The sequence below is a fragment of the Colletotrichum scovillei genome (genome assembly GCF_011075155.1).
Source record: "Colletotrichum scovillei strain TJNH1 chromosome Unknown Contig00010, whole genome shotgun sequence".
In the NCBI taxonomy this organism is placed as follows: domain Eukaryota; kingdom Fungi; phylum Ascomycota; class Sordariomycetes; order Glomerellales; family Glomerellaceae; genus Colletotrichum; species Colletotrichum scovillei.
Window position 1 is genome coordinate 3,488,450 of NW_023336268.1, and position 14,335 is coordinate 3,502,784.

General features: G+C 55.6%; 5 protein-coding genes across 5 annotated transcripts; 3 read left to right on the forward strand and 2 right to left on the reverse strand.

Moving 5' to 3' along the window:
• Positions 1-1,967: 1,967 nt before the first annotated feature.
• Positions 1,968-4,889, forward strand: HER10_EVM0008381 (transcription initiation factor TFIID subunit A). Its single transcript, XM_035477906.1, has 2 exons — positions 1,968-4,156; positions 4,215-4,889. Exons 1-2 carry the CDS (start codon positions 2,132-2,134, stop codon positions 4,467-4,469), a joined length of 2,280 nt encoding a protein of 759 aa, XP_035328258.1. The 5' UTR covers positions 1,968-2,131; the 3' UTR covers positions 4,470-4,889.
• A 774-nt stretch (positions 4,890-5,663) lies between these two features.
• HER10_EVM0003494 (uncharacterized protein) lies at positions 5,664-8,324 on the forward strand. The gene is made up of 3 exons (XM_035473169.1): positions 5,664-6,349; positions 6,430-7,754; positions 7,811-8,324. Exons 1-3 carry the CDS (start codon positions 6,091-6,093, stop codon positions 7,952-7,954), a joined length of 1,728 nt encoding a protein of 575 aa, XP_035327798.1. The 5' UTR covers positions 5,664-6,090; the 3' UTR covers positions 7,955-8,324.
• Positions 8,325-8,851: 527 nt separating this feature from the next.
• Positions 8,852-9,525, reverse strand: HER10_EVM0001086 (uncharacterized protein; the record flags this gene model as incomplete). Its single annotated transcript, XM_035470846.1, has 1 exon — positions 8,852-9,525. The coding sequence occupies one exon, from the start codon at positions 9,523-9,525 to the stop codon at positions 8,869-8,871; it is 657 nt and encodes a 218-aa protein (XP_035327569.1). The 3' UTR covers positions 8,852-8,868.
• Positions 9,526-10,509: 984 nt separating this feature from the next.
• On the reverse strand, positions 10,510-10,946 carry HER10_EVM0004950 (putative LysM domain-containing protein; the record flags this gene model as incomplete). The annotated part of the gene is made up of 2 exons (XM_035474576.1): positions 10,510-10,589; positions 10,658-10,946. The coding sequence occupies 2 exons, from the start codon at positions 10,944-10,946 to the stop codon at positions 10,510-10,512; spliced, it is 369 nt and encodes a 122-aa protein (XP_035327945.1).
• A 1,583-nt stretch (positions 10,947-12,529) lies between these two features.
• HER10_EVM0012042 (uncharacterized protein) lies at positions 12,530-14,134 on the forward strand (the record flags this gene model as incomplete). Its single annotated transcript, XM_035481446.1, has 4 exons — positions 12,530-13,218; positions 13,286-13,403; positions 13,476-13,782; positions 13,889-14,134. Exons 1-4 carry the CDS (start codon positions 12,831-12,833, stop codon positions 14,132-14,134), a joined length of 1,059 nt encoding a protein of 352 aa, XP_035328572.1. The 5' UTR covers positions 12,530-12,830.
• Positions 14,135-14,335: the final 201 nt, after the last annotated feature.

The following is a 14,335-nucleotide window of genomic DNA, read 5'->3' on the forward strand; positions in this document are numbered from 1 at the left end:
GAAGAAAAAGAAGGCGGTCAGAATGCACACGCCCGCCACCCTTAGACTCTGAGCCGTAGACGGAAGGACCAGAAACGAAAACTGACAGGAGCGATAGTAACGTAAGGTAAGGTAGGAGAAAGAGCAGGAGCGGCCACCACAGTCGTCAGTGCCTTCCTGCTTCTTTCCGTCTCTTTCCAATTCCATGGTAACACAACAGCACACATGTCGCAGGGTGGGAAGGTGTGAAGGTGGGAAGATGCCGCCGTAACTGGAAGTCGCGACTTGCAAATTACAATTCCATTTTCTGCGGTGAATTTCTAGAAGGCAAGCCAACACGGCCAAGTGCATGAAACGGCAACTTTGCGTCGGGCCTCGACGTTGTGTCATTCATATCCCGTCCAAAACGGCACTTGCTCGCAGCTCTGGGGGTTTTGTTAGTCAAGTCCTGCCTGCCATCCTGCCCACATCATTGGGAATATCATCACCAATACAGCCAGCCACCTGGCACTGCCATCATCTATCACTATCGTCATCTCGGAACGCCTGCGCGAATCACCAAATTCTTGCAGTCGTGTTTTACAAGTACTTTTCCGTCCACAGTAGACCTAGTCTCTAGACCACAGCACCCTTGAAGAGACTGGGATGCATGGGTGGACACTGGGCAGTTCCTAGACTGGCATGGCTCCCTGCAGCCCAACGCTGACGGACCCTCTTCTTAGCCTTTCTTCCATTCCTTGCTGGACGAGAAGAATCCTCATTTTCAGCGGCAAGGCCCGATTACATTGGACTTGTTTGCTTCGCTGACAACAGCCGGTTCTTTCTTACCCCAGTAGCTTTGTTGCTACTCGGCTCAGTGAGTGCTGATAACGATGGGATCAAGTAAGGTAGACTGTGTATCCTATCATTCCATTGTAAGATGTGATATACCCTAAAGACTCGCAGTGTCCAGACTGATTTCCCAGATTCTCGAGGGGTTTCTTCCAGGCGCACGAAAAAGGCATCGTCGTCCTTCCTTCCGCGTTAGGGCATGACCCCCCTTCTTCCCACCTCTTCGTCTATGCACTGCATCGTCAACTTGCGCAAGTGTGCATTTGGAAGTTCGCGCCAGAGTGGACAACCCAACGACCCAAAGGCCCCCGTTCATCTGCAGGTCCGACGGGCCTTTCCCGCAGGAAGACCGACCTGAGAGCAACTCCACGTGTGGCCGTCGATGGTGGGCTGGTGGTGTGTGTGAGGGCCCCATGTCTTGTTCGAGAAGCCTGCTTTTTGTGGAAGAACAAGGAACATTTGCCTTGCTCATTGAGGCTCTGCGATTCTGCAATCAAATTGGTGTCTTTTGGGCCACAGCGGAGCAGAGAGAATCCGCAATCCGCAATCCGCGTCCACCGGACAAGAATAAGACCTGATGGCGATGCCTACATTTTGAGATTCGTGAAGGACACTTTCTCGCCAGCAGACAAGTTGTCCCCATCAACCTGCTTAATGTGCGTAGACTTTTGCTAGATATGGGTAGCTTTTCGAGACTTTGAACTGGGCTGGGTGACTTTATGAGAGGTCTTCAAAGCGAGATATTACTTATGTTGATAGGCACTTGCGCAGCAAGGTACTTACCTTAGCCGCGCACCTACAAGTGACTCTTTTTGTGTTCGAATCATCTGCTTTAAAGAATTCAGCCATCACACGGACAGTAAGATTCACCAAAAGAAAAAAAGATTTCCCTCGACACCTTGATAATGTTTGCAGTATCCAATAATGTTATACCTTGCAACCCTGTCGGAAGCTCCCCTAGGTCGACCAGGTTTGACAAGGTAAGGTAATAGCTGGTGTTGGTGGAAGGAGGCGCCTGCCACCTGTTTGAGGCCTGAGCTCCGAAGCCAGAGCGCGTCAATGCAACTTCCAATCATTGCTCTCCTCTCAGCCCCACACGGAACTTTCCAGCTTAGTACGCGTGCTTCGACGCAACTACACTTCTTAGCCATCCGTCAGAAACATTATTGCTCTCTTGGTCTACACATCTTCCGTCGACAACAGGGTGTAGAACATTAGTAGTATCATTCAAACTTTTCTCCGATCGAATACCAAACTCTCGAATACTGTTCAGGTTATCTCCATCTTACCGCCGAAGTCGATAACCGTAAGAACCGCGACGATGAACAATCAAGGCCAGCCTGGCCAGGCCGCCGCCGGTCAAACCGTGCCTAGTGCGCGACAGCCACCCATGTATCGACCCGAGATGATGCGAAACCTTCCCATTCTGAACGACGAAGAGAAGCAGAAGTATGAGAGGGGTTTGCGCCAGTTGTGGAATCATTACGAAACACATCCTGAGGAGTCCGCTCAACACCAAGACGCCAAGAAGAAAATCCAGGACTTTACCAAGATGCTGCTCAACAAGCTCCAGCAACGCCGCATGCAGGTTCAGCAACAGCAACAGGCTCAGCAGCAAGCCGCTCAACAGCAGCAACAGGGTGGTCAACAAGCTCAACAGCAACAGAGTCAGCCAGCGCAGTCAGCTACACCCGCGCAACAAGCCCAGCCGGCTCAGCAACAAGCACCGGCGGCCGCCGCCAGCCAAGCGAACGCCGGAGGCGTCACTATAAAGACCGAACCGAAGACCGAGAACACGGCGACAACGACGGCAGAGCCTGCGCATGCTCCCACGCCCGCGCCCGCTCCAGCGGCGGCAGCACCGACTCCCACTGCGCCGCAGCAGGCGCCGCAGGCGACACAGTTTCCAGATCACATCCTAGCCCATATTCGACAGATGACCTTTAACCCGCCTCAGGGCATCCTGGACAAAGGCCAGGAGGCGGCTGCCCGGTGGTCTAATGACTTCAAAGCTAAATACTTGAGAGCGTTGATGCAGATGGACCAGCAGGGAATCCAGATAAGGCGGATCGATGCACACGTCAAAAACCAACAGGAGAAGGGCGCATTGGGTGCAGATGAAGCAAAGCAATTGCAAATTAGAAGGGATCATGCGCAAAAGATGCACACTGAGGCCCAGACCTTCGTCCAGAATTTCAGGAAGTCCCAAGAGGGCATCAATAAGGCGAGAGCGGCGGTGGCAGCTGCTGCCGCGGCGGGGCAGACTGCGGCAAGTGCGAGCGCGGCTGCACAACAACGACCGCCTTCTCAGCAACAGCAAAACAGCCCAGCCGTCGCGGCGTCGCAACCGCCCTCGACACAGCCTGCTGGTGCTCAAGCAAGCCCGGCACCGACCGCGCAAGGCACTCCGGCCACGCAAAACTCGCAGAACCCTACCACGGCAGTGAATGCTGCGATCGAGGCAGCGAAGAACCAGCAAATGACCGGCACAGCCGCCGCAGGTCAAGGCACCCCCACTCAGCAGCAACAACAGCTGCCTCAACAACAAGTGCAACAGCAACAGCTACAGCAACAGCAGCAGTTGCAGCAACAACAGCAGCAGCTCCGACAGCAACAACTCCAGCAACAGCAGGCTCAGGCTGCCGCTCAAGCTGCGGCTTCCTCTGCCGCGACAGCAACTACATCTCAAGCTCCCCAAGCTCAACAACCCATGGCTTCTGCGCCGCAGCAAACTATGAATCAGGGCCAGCACCACCCCCCGCCAGTCAATACTGCCATCGCGTCGGTTTCCGCAGGCGGTGGACTCCCTTCGGCAGGCACGCCCACCCAGCGTGTCGCGACTCCCCAGTCTGCTGCTCCTGCCGGTCCTGGCCAAGCTCTCAGTCATTCAGCCGCCGTCTCCCGCGCGAACCAGCGCAACGTCCAGACATCGGCTCCCATTCAGCAGGCCACCGGTACTCCTGGCTCGGCCGGCGCACACGCTCAGGGTGTCATGGGATCTGGAGCAGTTCCGCAACAGCAACACGCGCACCCGACACAGCCAACTCAGACGCTGCAGTCCAAACTCCCGATCCCTAAGCAACTTCCGGAAAAGGCTACTTCCGTGCCTCAACCTGTTGCGATGGCGGGCGGTGCTGGCGCTGGACGGCCTACTTACACGGGAGGTGGCGGCATTGCTGGAGGTGTTATGGGCCAGCCCGCGATTTCCAAGATCCCTGCATACGTCCATGAGGCTGAGGGCGATCACGTACTTAGCAAGAAGAAACTGGACGAGCTCGTGCGACAAGTTTGCGGCGGAAATGCCGAGGGCCAGGAGATCAACATGTTGACTCCCGAGGTCGAAGAGGTACGTGACTTATCACTAACGACCCGATGATGACAAACGTTTGCTGACTCCATTGCAGAGTGTCTTGGCCATGGCAGACAGCTTTGTCGATAACGTCCTGGAGACGGCTTGCCGCAACGCCAAAGAGCGAGGCTCAAAGGTCCTTGAGATTCGCGACATCCAGCTAGTCCTTGAACGCACTTACAATATCCGCGTCCCTGGCTACTCCTCTGACGAGCTTCGCACCGTGCGCAAGATCCAGCCCTCGACTGCCTGGATCACCAAGATGAGCGCCATCCAAGCAGCCAAGGTGACCTCGGGTAAGGGCGAGTAGTACGAACCCACCGAGAAACCGCGGCATGCTGCTGCTAGAAACCGAAACACTGCTAGGAGAAGCACGACAAAGAGCGTCCGGTTCAATCAAGATGACGTCGGAGTGCGTGCGACATCTCCGGCTAAGGCCGCCTCGTCCAAGGTGAGGTCTCGTAAATCTACATCACTGGCCAAGAAGGCTTCAACCTCGAGATCTGCTCCGACTCAGACTACTGGTCCTCCCCTCAGGCAGTTCTCGGTTGATAGCAACACCCAGCAGGCGGACTTGTCCATGGCGACACGTATGGAGGTCAACTTTCTCCCAGCAAAGAAGTAGGCTCCTGTTCAGGAGCAAGGATGATTTGACAATGGCAAATGGATTGGTTTTCATTGGCATAACGATATGGTTTGGGAGACATAGGAAAAGGCGTTTGGGACGGGCAGCAATTGCTAGTTGACTTGCAATATCTGGTGCTGCGGTGGTCATCCATCATGGCTTTCATAGTTATGGTATACCCAAATTGATACTCGAGTCCATTCACATAGTGTTCACCTTGATCCGTCTCAGTGTTGCGGTGTCATTAATTATGCCACAGGGAGGTAGGCCAGCAGGGTCCTCACGATGAAGGTAGCGCAGCTGGTGCCAGGTGGTATAAAGGCGCCTCCGGTCCGATAAGATAATAGCAAGAGGATCCAGAAACAACAGTCTGCATTCAGCTGAGCGAAAGACTCAAATATGAAGGTGGCGTTGGCATTCTGACAAACCTAGAGCGTGATATAGATTCGGAGGAAGAGTGGAGTTTGACGGCAAGAAATCAGGAGGTTGCGTGCAATGCCAATTCAGGTGATATGCCATATAGATCAGGTTCAACATATGCCTGCAGCTTCGTTGGCGGGATTGGGAGCTTCGGCAACGGACCCTGAATAGTTACATAATTCAGGTAGCTGGGGCGTGCATAAGTGTGGCACAAAAAAAAGGCACCGCGACGACGCAGCTGAGGCAGGCAGCATCGACAACGTCACTCCCGCTTCGGACCTGGTGGCCTTTGCCTCGTTCGGTGTTGGGTGTTGGGGGGGTTGCTCCACGCTTTCAGCAGGCCCGGCAATCTCACTCGCTAAGTAATACTAGGTAGAGTGTACAAACTACGATAGCTGAGCCCTCCCAAGGATAGCTGTTTCTGCTTCGCGTTGGGTCCACACCTTTGTACCCGCTACCGAGCACCGGCTAGTGTGGTGGGTGATGTGCTTGCCCGGTCTGTGTCGTCCCCCCCAGAGCCTGGAAGCAGCAACCTAAGCCTCAGGTATTCAATCTTTGAGCTTCCATCCATCGGACCTTCCTGCATCACGAGGCAAACAGTCAAACAGCAACCACACATTCCCATCAACGACAGCCGACTCTCACAGAGCTCCGATATCGACTCCCGCTCGTCCTGACGCTTTTTCAATCTGTGTCACCTGACTTTCTCTCCCTCAATACCTTGCTTTCAGACGAAGCACCCGACGGGACGCCATATCTAAGCAAAACAACCCGCCCGCACTCTCCTCCCCGGGCGCGACTCCACGATCATATCCGACTGCTGCCATCCCTAGCAGCACTCAATACACTGCCCACAGCATAGCAACGCACACCCGGTTGAGCAAAAATGCCGGGCAAAACACCTTCACGCAGCGGGAAGGATCCCCTCGAGAACGGGGTTCGTAAGAACAACAAGGACGCCGACTCAAAGAGCAAGGGCAAGAAGGGAGCAAAGGACGGTGACGAAGAGATGACTGTTGTTGTCCCACCGTCCAAGAAGGCGGCTGCTCCCCCGGCGGACGCTGACGGGGACGTTGCGATGGGTGACGAGGCTGGAGCAGATGACGCAGAGGTCAAGGTTGACCCCGTGGTGCAGGCTGTAGCAGGTACGTTATGCTTGATCAGTTCTGAAGCTCTTGATGTGTCCGCAAACAACCCAGAAGGCTGACAGATGTCAATTCTACAGACATCAAGAGCAATTTCGCTCTGCTGGACCGCGCAGTCGCGCTCTTCGATGCCAGATTCTCTCTCCGAGCCCTGCGGTCGATTTCCACCATCCGCAAGCGCCTGACACCCGATATCATCGCCCAGGCCATTGCCGAGAGCTTCCCCGCGACCGTTGCCTCCGGGAATGTCGCCAAGCAGCTTCTGATCGCCATCGGTCGCGAGAACGTACCCCTCGGCCGCTCCAGCGGACCGGAGATGGAGGTAGACAGCGAGCCTACGAAGACGAAGAACGGCCAGAAGAAGGAGGCGAAGGAGATAATTCCCGAGATTGACATCTTCCTCGGCATTCTGATCCAGGTCCACCTCTACGACACCAAGCAGTTCCAACACGGAGCCGAGTTCTCTAAGCAGCTCACTGACCGTATCCACACGCTTAACCGCCGTACACTAGACTCCCTTTCCGCCAAGGTCTACTTCTACTACTCAATGTTCTGCGAAAGCCTCGCTCCTCAGCCTCCTTCTCCCCAGTCTCCGGTCGTCGCTATTCGACCCACTCTCCTGGCTGCTCTGCGGACCGCCGTTCTCCGCAAGGATATCGACACGCAAGCCTCGGTTATTGTGCTTTTGCTTCGCAGCTATTTGTTGACGTCTCACATTGCGCAGGCCGACCTGCTCGTATCCCATACCCAGTTCCCCGAGAACGCGGCCAACAACCAGGTCGCACGCTTCCTGTACTACCTTGGACGCATCCGCGCCATTCAGCTGAGATACACCGAGGCACACGAGCACCTCACAGCTGCGACAAGAAAGGCTCCATCAAGTGCCTGCGCGGTGGGCTTCTCACAGACGGCGACCAAGCTTCTGTTGGTGGTTGAACTGTTGATGGGTGATATTCCCGAGAGATCTACTTTCCGCCAGCCTACCTTGGAGCTCTCTCTGCACCCTTATTTCCTCCTTGTCCAGGCCGTCCGGGTTGGCAAGGTCCAGAACTTCGAGACCATCATCGCGGATCACGCCGACACCTTCCGCCGCGACGGCACCTACAGCCTGATCCTCCGCCTCCGCCAGAACGTCATCAAGACCGGTATCCGTATGATGTCTCTGTCGTACTCTCGCATTTCCCTGCGCGACATCTGCATCCGCCTCGACCTTGGTAGCGAAGAGTCGGCCGAGTACATTGTCGCCAAGGCCATCCGCGACGGTGTTATCGAAGCTACCCTAGACCGCGAGCATGGATACATGAAGAGCAAGGAGGTCGGCGATGTCTACGCTACGCGGGAGCCCGGTGAAGCCTTCCACGACAGAATTCGCGCATGCTTGGCTCTCCACGACGAGAGCGTCAAGGTGAGTTTTCCCGCACACTTCCATGTGGAATTACACTCTAACAGTACCGTTTTTAGGCCATGCGATTCCCCATGAACCAGCATCGCTTGGAGTTGAAGAATGCCCAGGAGGCGCGCGAACGCGAGCGTGAGATGGCCAAGGAGATACAGGAGGGAGATCTGGACGAGGACGACCTTGGCGGCGACTTTGATGGCATGTAACAACGCTATGTCTACTTGTTGTGTTATCCAAACTTCTCACCCGGTGTGCCGACGTGCCGACCCGCCACTACAAATCCAACCAGTGGTTTAGAGACACTGCGGGCAACTTGATTTTACTGATTCATTAATGGACGGGGGGACGGCGCTAGGGGGGCGGAAGAAGGGAGGGCCTTTTTAGCAATGATTCCGGATGCGATAGACAAGTTTCTCTTACGCTGGTCATGTTCTTGAAGGGTGCCTGCTGGTGCGGTAGAAAGGGGGCCCCAGCTCGGCTACGGTAATTAGCCATCCGGCGTGTATGTGTGAGCTGAGTTGCAGTGCATGCCATGCCATGCCATGCCATGCGGCTCTGTGTATTAAGTAACGCAAGACATGGAAGAGGTTGCCAATTATTCGATGTCGCTTTCGAGGATGTTATGCTCGTGAGTCGATTGTGAAGTTTGCGCGCTTGATGCCAAATTTTTGCTGTCTCGGTTGCCTTGTGCTGTGGGGCAGTAGTTCAAGTGGCAAGATTATTTTCCTGTCCTTTTGCTGAAGACATCCTCACGACGAAGCTGATTTTGGCGTGTGCTGATACTTGTGATCCCACCGTCAAGTGTCGTGTTTTTTGAGAGAGGGGCGAAGGGAGGGGGACGAAGAACCTTCCCGGCTACTTGCTGAGGCATATCTGTCTCTCAAGCATTTAGTCTCAGTCTCTTGAGTCCTCACGGGCTTGGTGCCTGGAGGTAAATAGCCAAAATCACCTTACGCCCCGTCAGTTGACATCATGAAGCCTTCTTATTACCTATTTCGTGAATATCTAAGTATCTGAAATATTGAGCAACTAACATGTTCAAAGAGAATCTGGACTAAATAGATATACAAGAACTCACAAAAGAACACTCGATCACAAAGGCTGTCCTTCTCGAGAACCACTAGTACGCCGAGCGATTCGGATCAGTCTTCCACCTAAGGCAGTTGTTACTCCCATACCCGCCCTGCTTACCATTCTCCCCTCCACAGTTACAGCTATCGACGGGCGTCTTGAAGTAGCGCGTACACTCGTCCATGCTGAACGTCCACGAGCAGCCGTTGAGCACCTCGAAGCTGAAGCTAATCTCCTCCTGTCCAGAAAAGGGCTTGATGGACTCCTTCTTGTAGCCGCCCAGGAGCTGCTGCTGCCCGGCGGCGGCCCTGCCATCTAGGTCGCGGGCCTGGACGCCAACGTCGGAGCCAATGTTCTTGCAGAAGGAGTTGATGCCGTTCTGCAGCCGGATGTTGCTCATCTTGCGCCCCTCGCCGTAGCATTTCACACTGTTGTGCTTGGCGTCGGGCTGCTTGAGCGGCTTTGCTGTGGGCTGGGAAGGCTGAGTCGTCTGCGCCCTGGTGGTGGTGGTGGTCTTCGATTCAAGCGGCTGTTCGCACATGCGCCCGAGCTCACTCAACATTGAGCCCCAGGGGAAAAAACCAGGCAGGCTCATGGTGCCGTTGTTCGAGATCTTGGGGACGTCCCAGCCAGTGCCGTCACCCATCGGCATCTGTCCCGAGTCGTTGTTGTTTCCACCCCTTCCCGGGCAGTCCAGCATGTCCATGTCGTAGTAACTGGGTGACTCGGCAGCCTGCCGGCACATCCAGTCCTTGAGGCGATCGTCCAGCTCCTTGTTGGGGTCTACAGCGGCGGCCATACGCGGCCGGAGGGCTTTTGCTGGCCAGGCGCCGTTTTGCGGCGGTGGCGAGCCAGGCTCGATGGACGGAGGCTGCGTCGGATAAGGCGCTTTGGGGCTCGCCGTTGGCTCTTTACCATCCGGGCCATTGTAAATAACGACGGGCCAAGCGGCAGTCGTAGCGGGAACGGGCCAGAAGTCCTCAAAGGCTCGGCAGTTCAGGCTGCCGCTGTCCCTCTTCACGTTGGAACCCCCGATTGTCATTACCTCGAAGCCCAACTTGGATAGCGCCATGGACCGCACCATGATTGTACTCGTCCACGCGTCCCGGCTGACGGTCATGAGTGAGTAATTGACGGCAGTAGTCGCGCCTTCGTGTGCCTTCTGGCAGAGCTGTCCACCGATACAATCATGGGCGTAGGTCGAGAACCACGAGTACAGGCCAGCGCCAGCAATGACGATATCCTCGCAGCCGCGCATCACAACGGCCCACGATTCATCGCAACCACTGAACTCGTCGCCAACGGCACAGGAGTAGTCCGGGTCACCAGGGAAGAGGCCGACGGAGCTAGCCAAAGGGGCAGGCGGATTTGGGGTTGGCTTGTAGTACGGTCACTCTGCTTCGATCATGGCGGCGAAGACGCTCGCGGCATTACGAAAGCGGTATTGGTACAAGACCGCGTGCTCTAATGCCGTGCCGTACAGCCATGTGGCCCCGGTGCTCTCGACAAGCAGGCCGCGGACAACGTAGATCGAGTTCTGTACCATGGTGTTGTTGGCGTCTTCCAGGTCTGGGTCATCAATTATATGGTCAGCCACCCACAGCAACATGTTCTCGAAATATCACGATGCGCCTGGCGTATTTTGCATCATCAGAGGGAGAATAATTTCAGCTTGGGCGGATACCAGAGGTCAAAACCGGGCACTCTCAATAGGCGTCAAGTCGGTACCCGTCGCACCACCGATCCGGACGTGGTCGTCCAAGAGAGTCGCTGATCCCTTTGCATCAGTAGCCATATCCCAGTTAATGAGCACGGCGCAGATGAAAAGGAGCGCGTACTAGCATCGGCTGAGCTCGAATACGCGGGGCCCAGCACCCACTCGCCAAGCCTGGTAAACGCGGCCAGCAGGGAGTTGCCATTCGTGTCGACGACGGCGGTGGTGACACCCGACATGGCGGTGTTCTCGATACCGAGGCCGGTACTTCCCGAGACGGTTTGAGACGACGGCGGCTGAATAGCGACGACGGCATCGACGTTTGTGAAGGACGAGCCCATGGTCAACGATGGCCGAACGCTGTCGTCGGGATAGTCAGGCACAAACTCGAGGCCTTTGTTCACATCGATCATGGTTATCGACTTCCACACCCAACCTCAGTCCTTTCTGACCTGGTGGCCTGGGTTATCTAGTAGTTGAGTCATGCCGCATCCTCTGAGGGCGGCGCTGGGCAGACGTCGATGATGTCGTTGCAGGTCTGGCGGTGCAGATTGGCCGTGTTGACACGCTACTGCTAACCGTGCCCGTCTGGACCAGTCGCGGTACCGGTGTACTTGTCTGTTGAAAGTACCGCGAGACCGCTGGAGGGCTTGAAAGTGGTCGGTTCTGGGCGGCTGGTGGTATCGCCGATGATCTACGCCTCTGAGGGAAGAGGTATTGTGCTGCGTGAGGGGGAAATAGACGATGGCGTTCTTGACCGTCAAGCCGTTGCATTTCTCGCCGCAACGCCGCCCGTCGTTAATGGCCCGCTTGATGGGGGTGGTATTGTTAGTTACGCAGTTGTTGATGGCGCCGTAGGAAATTGTAACGCAGAATTATGCGCAAGAGAGATCATCGCCGTAGGGGACAACGCCTTTGGGGGCGATGGACTCCATCCAGTATGAGTCGGCGGCAGTGCGTTGCGTAATATTGACTGGTGGCTCGGGGCCCTGAATACTGTTCTGTTTCGACTTTGGTCAGGAGTGCGGCGACCTAGGCGATCTCATCGGTGATTTTGAGGAGCGGGGGTCGTCTCGGAGGGCACCGGCAGCTCTCGTCCATAATTACTCCGGTGATAAGTACCGGCCTCGAGCATGTATAGGTCGGCCGAGCCAGCAGCCCGCATCCCCGAATCAGTCAGTTCCCTGAAATCCGGCTCGATTATCACGGAGTAGCTATTGAACTCGGCCGGGATATGGTCGACTACGCGATGATGACCGGGACGCACGCGCTTCAGAGCCTCCTCGGAGCTGGGCCCGTGACGTGTCCAGGGCACTCGTGTCGGCTTGATCGGGGCTCCCGTCATCGCCTCAGTTGATGATGAGCCCGCACCTCACCGCTTAGAAGATGAATAAATGGTCACTATCCGTGCCAGTTTTAGTGTCGATCTTAGAGATCACGGCTGCATTGCCGATGTAAGTGAGCCCATTTGAGAATGCGCATCTCTGCTTGGCCATGATTAAGGGCAGCTGGAGACCTCGCGGCGCGTTTCCCTGGAGAGGAGACGCAATGCTGCTGCGTGCCCTGTCCTTCTAGCCTCCACTTACCTCCTATCATCGGGTTTTGCGGAGCGGATATTCCTCAATCGCCAACGGTGGTCGACTCGACAAGCGTCTTTTAAGGGTCTTTGGAGGGGGCGGGACGGAACTTTGGCAGAACATGCTCAAATTGTGGGGCACATATTGCCTAAATTGTGCCACACGGATCAACCGATTCCACCGTTTTCAACGGTACCTCCATGCCAAGGTACTTTAGCCGGTCACACAAGCGGTGCTGTGCCTCATGGTTACACGCTTTTACCACGACTCACCTGCTGCTTGTGACAAGTTTGTGCTGGAATAAGATGATGAACCATGGCACTGTCTTGATAAGGTAGGTCAGATGTTGCTTGCCCCGCCTATTCATTGAATGGACTCCGTCGTCGAGAAGCAAAGCGGGCTCTCGGCTCTCGACCCAACACCACCAACGCCAAGATCCAAATTGCCCACAACACAAGCCAATCAACAGAGAATTCCGGAAACTCTCTTCATATCTGTCGCAGGGGAGCTCTCAGCCGTGCCTCTCGTATAGGAAATGAAAATATGCAGTGGCAGTACCGAGCGGCGCAGGGCAATGGGAGCGCGGCAAGAATGGAGGTCATTCAAGCCGATCGAGCCCTTTTAACTATCAATCCGAACCCCCGAGGTCGAATAGGGCTCCGTTAGAACCTCCTTCTGCAGAAAGACCGTTCGTACAAGCTGCAAGCACAAGAGGATACCATGGGGTCGTTCAGTTTCGGTGCTGCAATCTCGCGCCCCGGTGCCGCCCTTTCGCTGGCCATGGCCTCCTCTCTTGTCTTGTCACATCTCTCCTCAGCTCAAGACGGGAAGTCATGCCAGCCTTATACCTGGGATTCTCTTTCTCAGATGCGCATTGCCGCGGCCGATGACGACTCCGGGCCAACTGAAGGTACCCTTATCATTGTTAACCCGGGCGAGGTCAACTGCCGGTATTGGACCGATACCCCAAAAGACGTTAGCTATTACACATGCTCGGAGCTTGCTCAGCGCTACGATATGCCCAGCGACCTTTTTTTCACTCTGAACCCAAGTCTTGATAGGGACTGTGGTAACATCAAGCCCCAGACCGAGTACTGCGTCTCAGGGTGTGAGTGCCTACATACCACTGGGCGCTACTTTGCGTTGTTATGATATCGACTGACTATTTGACCTAGTTATTGAGCCCGTTAGGGCTGTTGATGGTCTCTGCGGCCCTCGTCATAACAACGCTACCTGTCTCGGAACCGACAAGCAGTGCTGCAACTCGGAGACGTGGGCCTGCGGCGATTCGACGTATGTGGCTGTAACCCCAATGTGATGAATTACCTTACCTACAAGAGACTAACAAGACATATTGCCCCCTAGCGAGGACTGCGCCCCTGGAACCTGCTACGAGGGCGACTGTGTGGGCGATACTGTCTATAGCACCGATGGTACATGTGGACAGGACTACGGCTTTCGCGTCTGCGCTGGCCGCTGGGGAAGTTGCTGCAGCCTAAACGGTCGATGCGGCACGGGCGACGCTTTCTGTGGTCTCTTTGCCTGCCAGAATGGGGACTGCGACATTTGGAAGCAGGACGAACAGCCGGCTGGCACAAAGTGGACGAAAGACGGTACCTGCGGTGGCGCGGAGGGAATGAGGTGCTCGGCCGAGTGGGGGAGGTGCTGTAACGTGAACGGTATTTGCGGTGAGAAGCCTGCCGACTGTCATATTGAGAGAGGGTGGTGAGTCTCGAATTCCATCTTTGGCCAATGTGGTAAAACTGACGTCCACGCAGCCAGGACGGGTTTGGAATCTGTGCCTCGACTTCGACATCTCCCGTGTCCACACTCACATCCGCTTCGTCCACGCCTGCGGCCATTTCGACGTCCACGGTCCCAGGAACCTCGACTCTGGGAACCACCGGGACCTCTGTGACAACCACAGGCACCTCCACAGCGGCTCCCTTTCCCGCCTGTACCGGCGGCTCGAACGCGATAGGTATCACAGAAAACCTCAAGGGCCTGTGTTCATACAGCTGTGACTTCAATCACTGTCCTGCTGGTGCATGCGTCTGCACGGGGCCCGCCTCAGAGCCGGCTGACGGTATACCAGAACTGACAGGGCGCCACGGCTGTCCAGATGATAATGTCACTGAGAATCTAGCCTATTATGAGGACCTCTGCGAGTTTACTTGTAGCCACGGATATTGCCCGTCCGGTGCCTGCAAGTACTGTTGAGACAG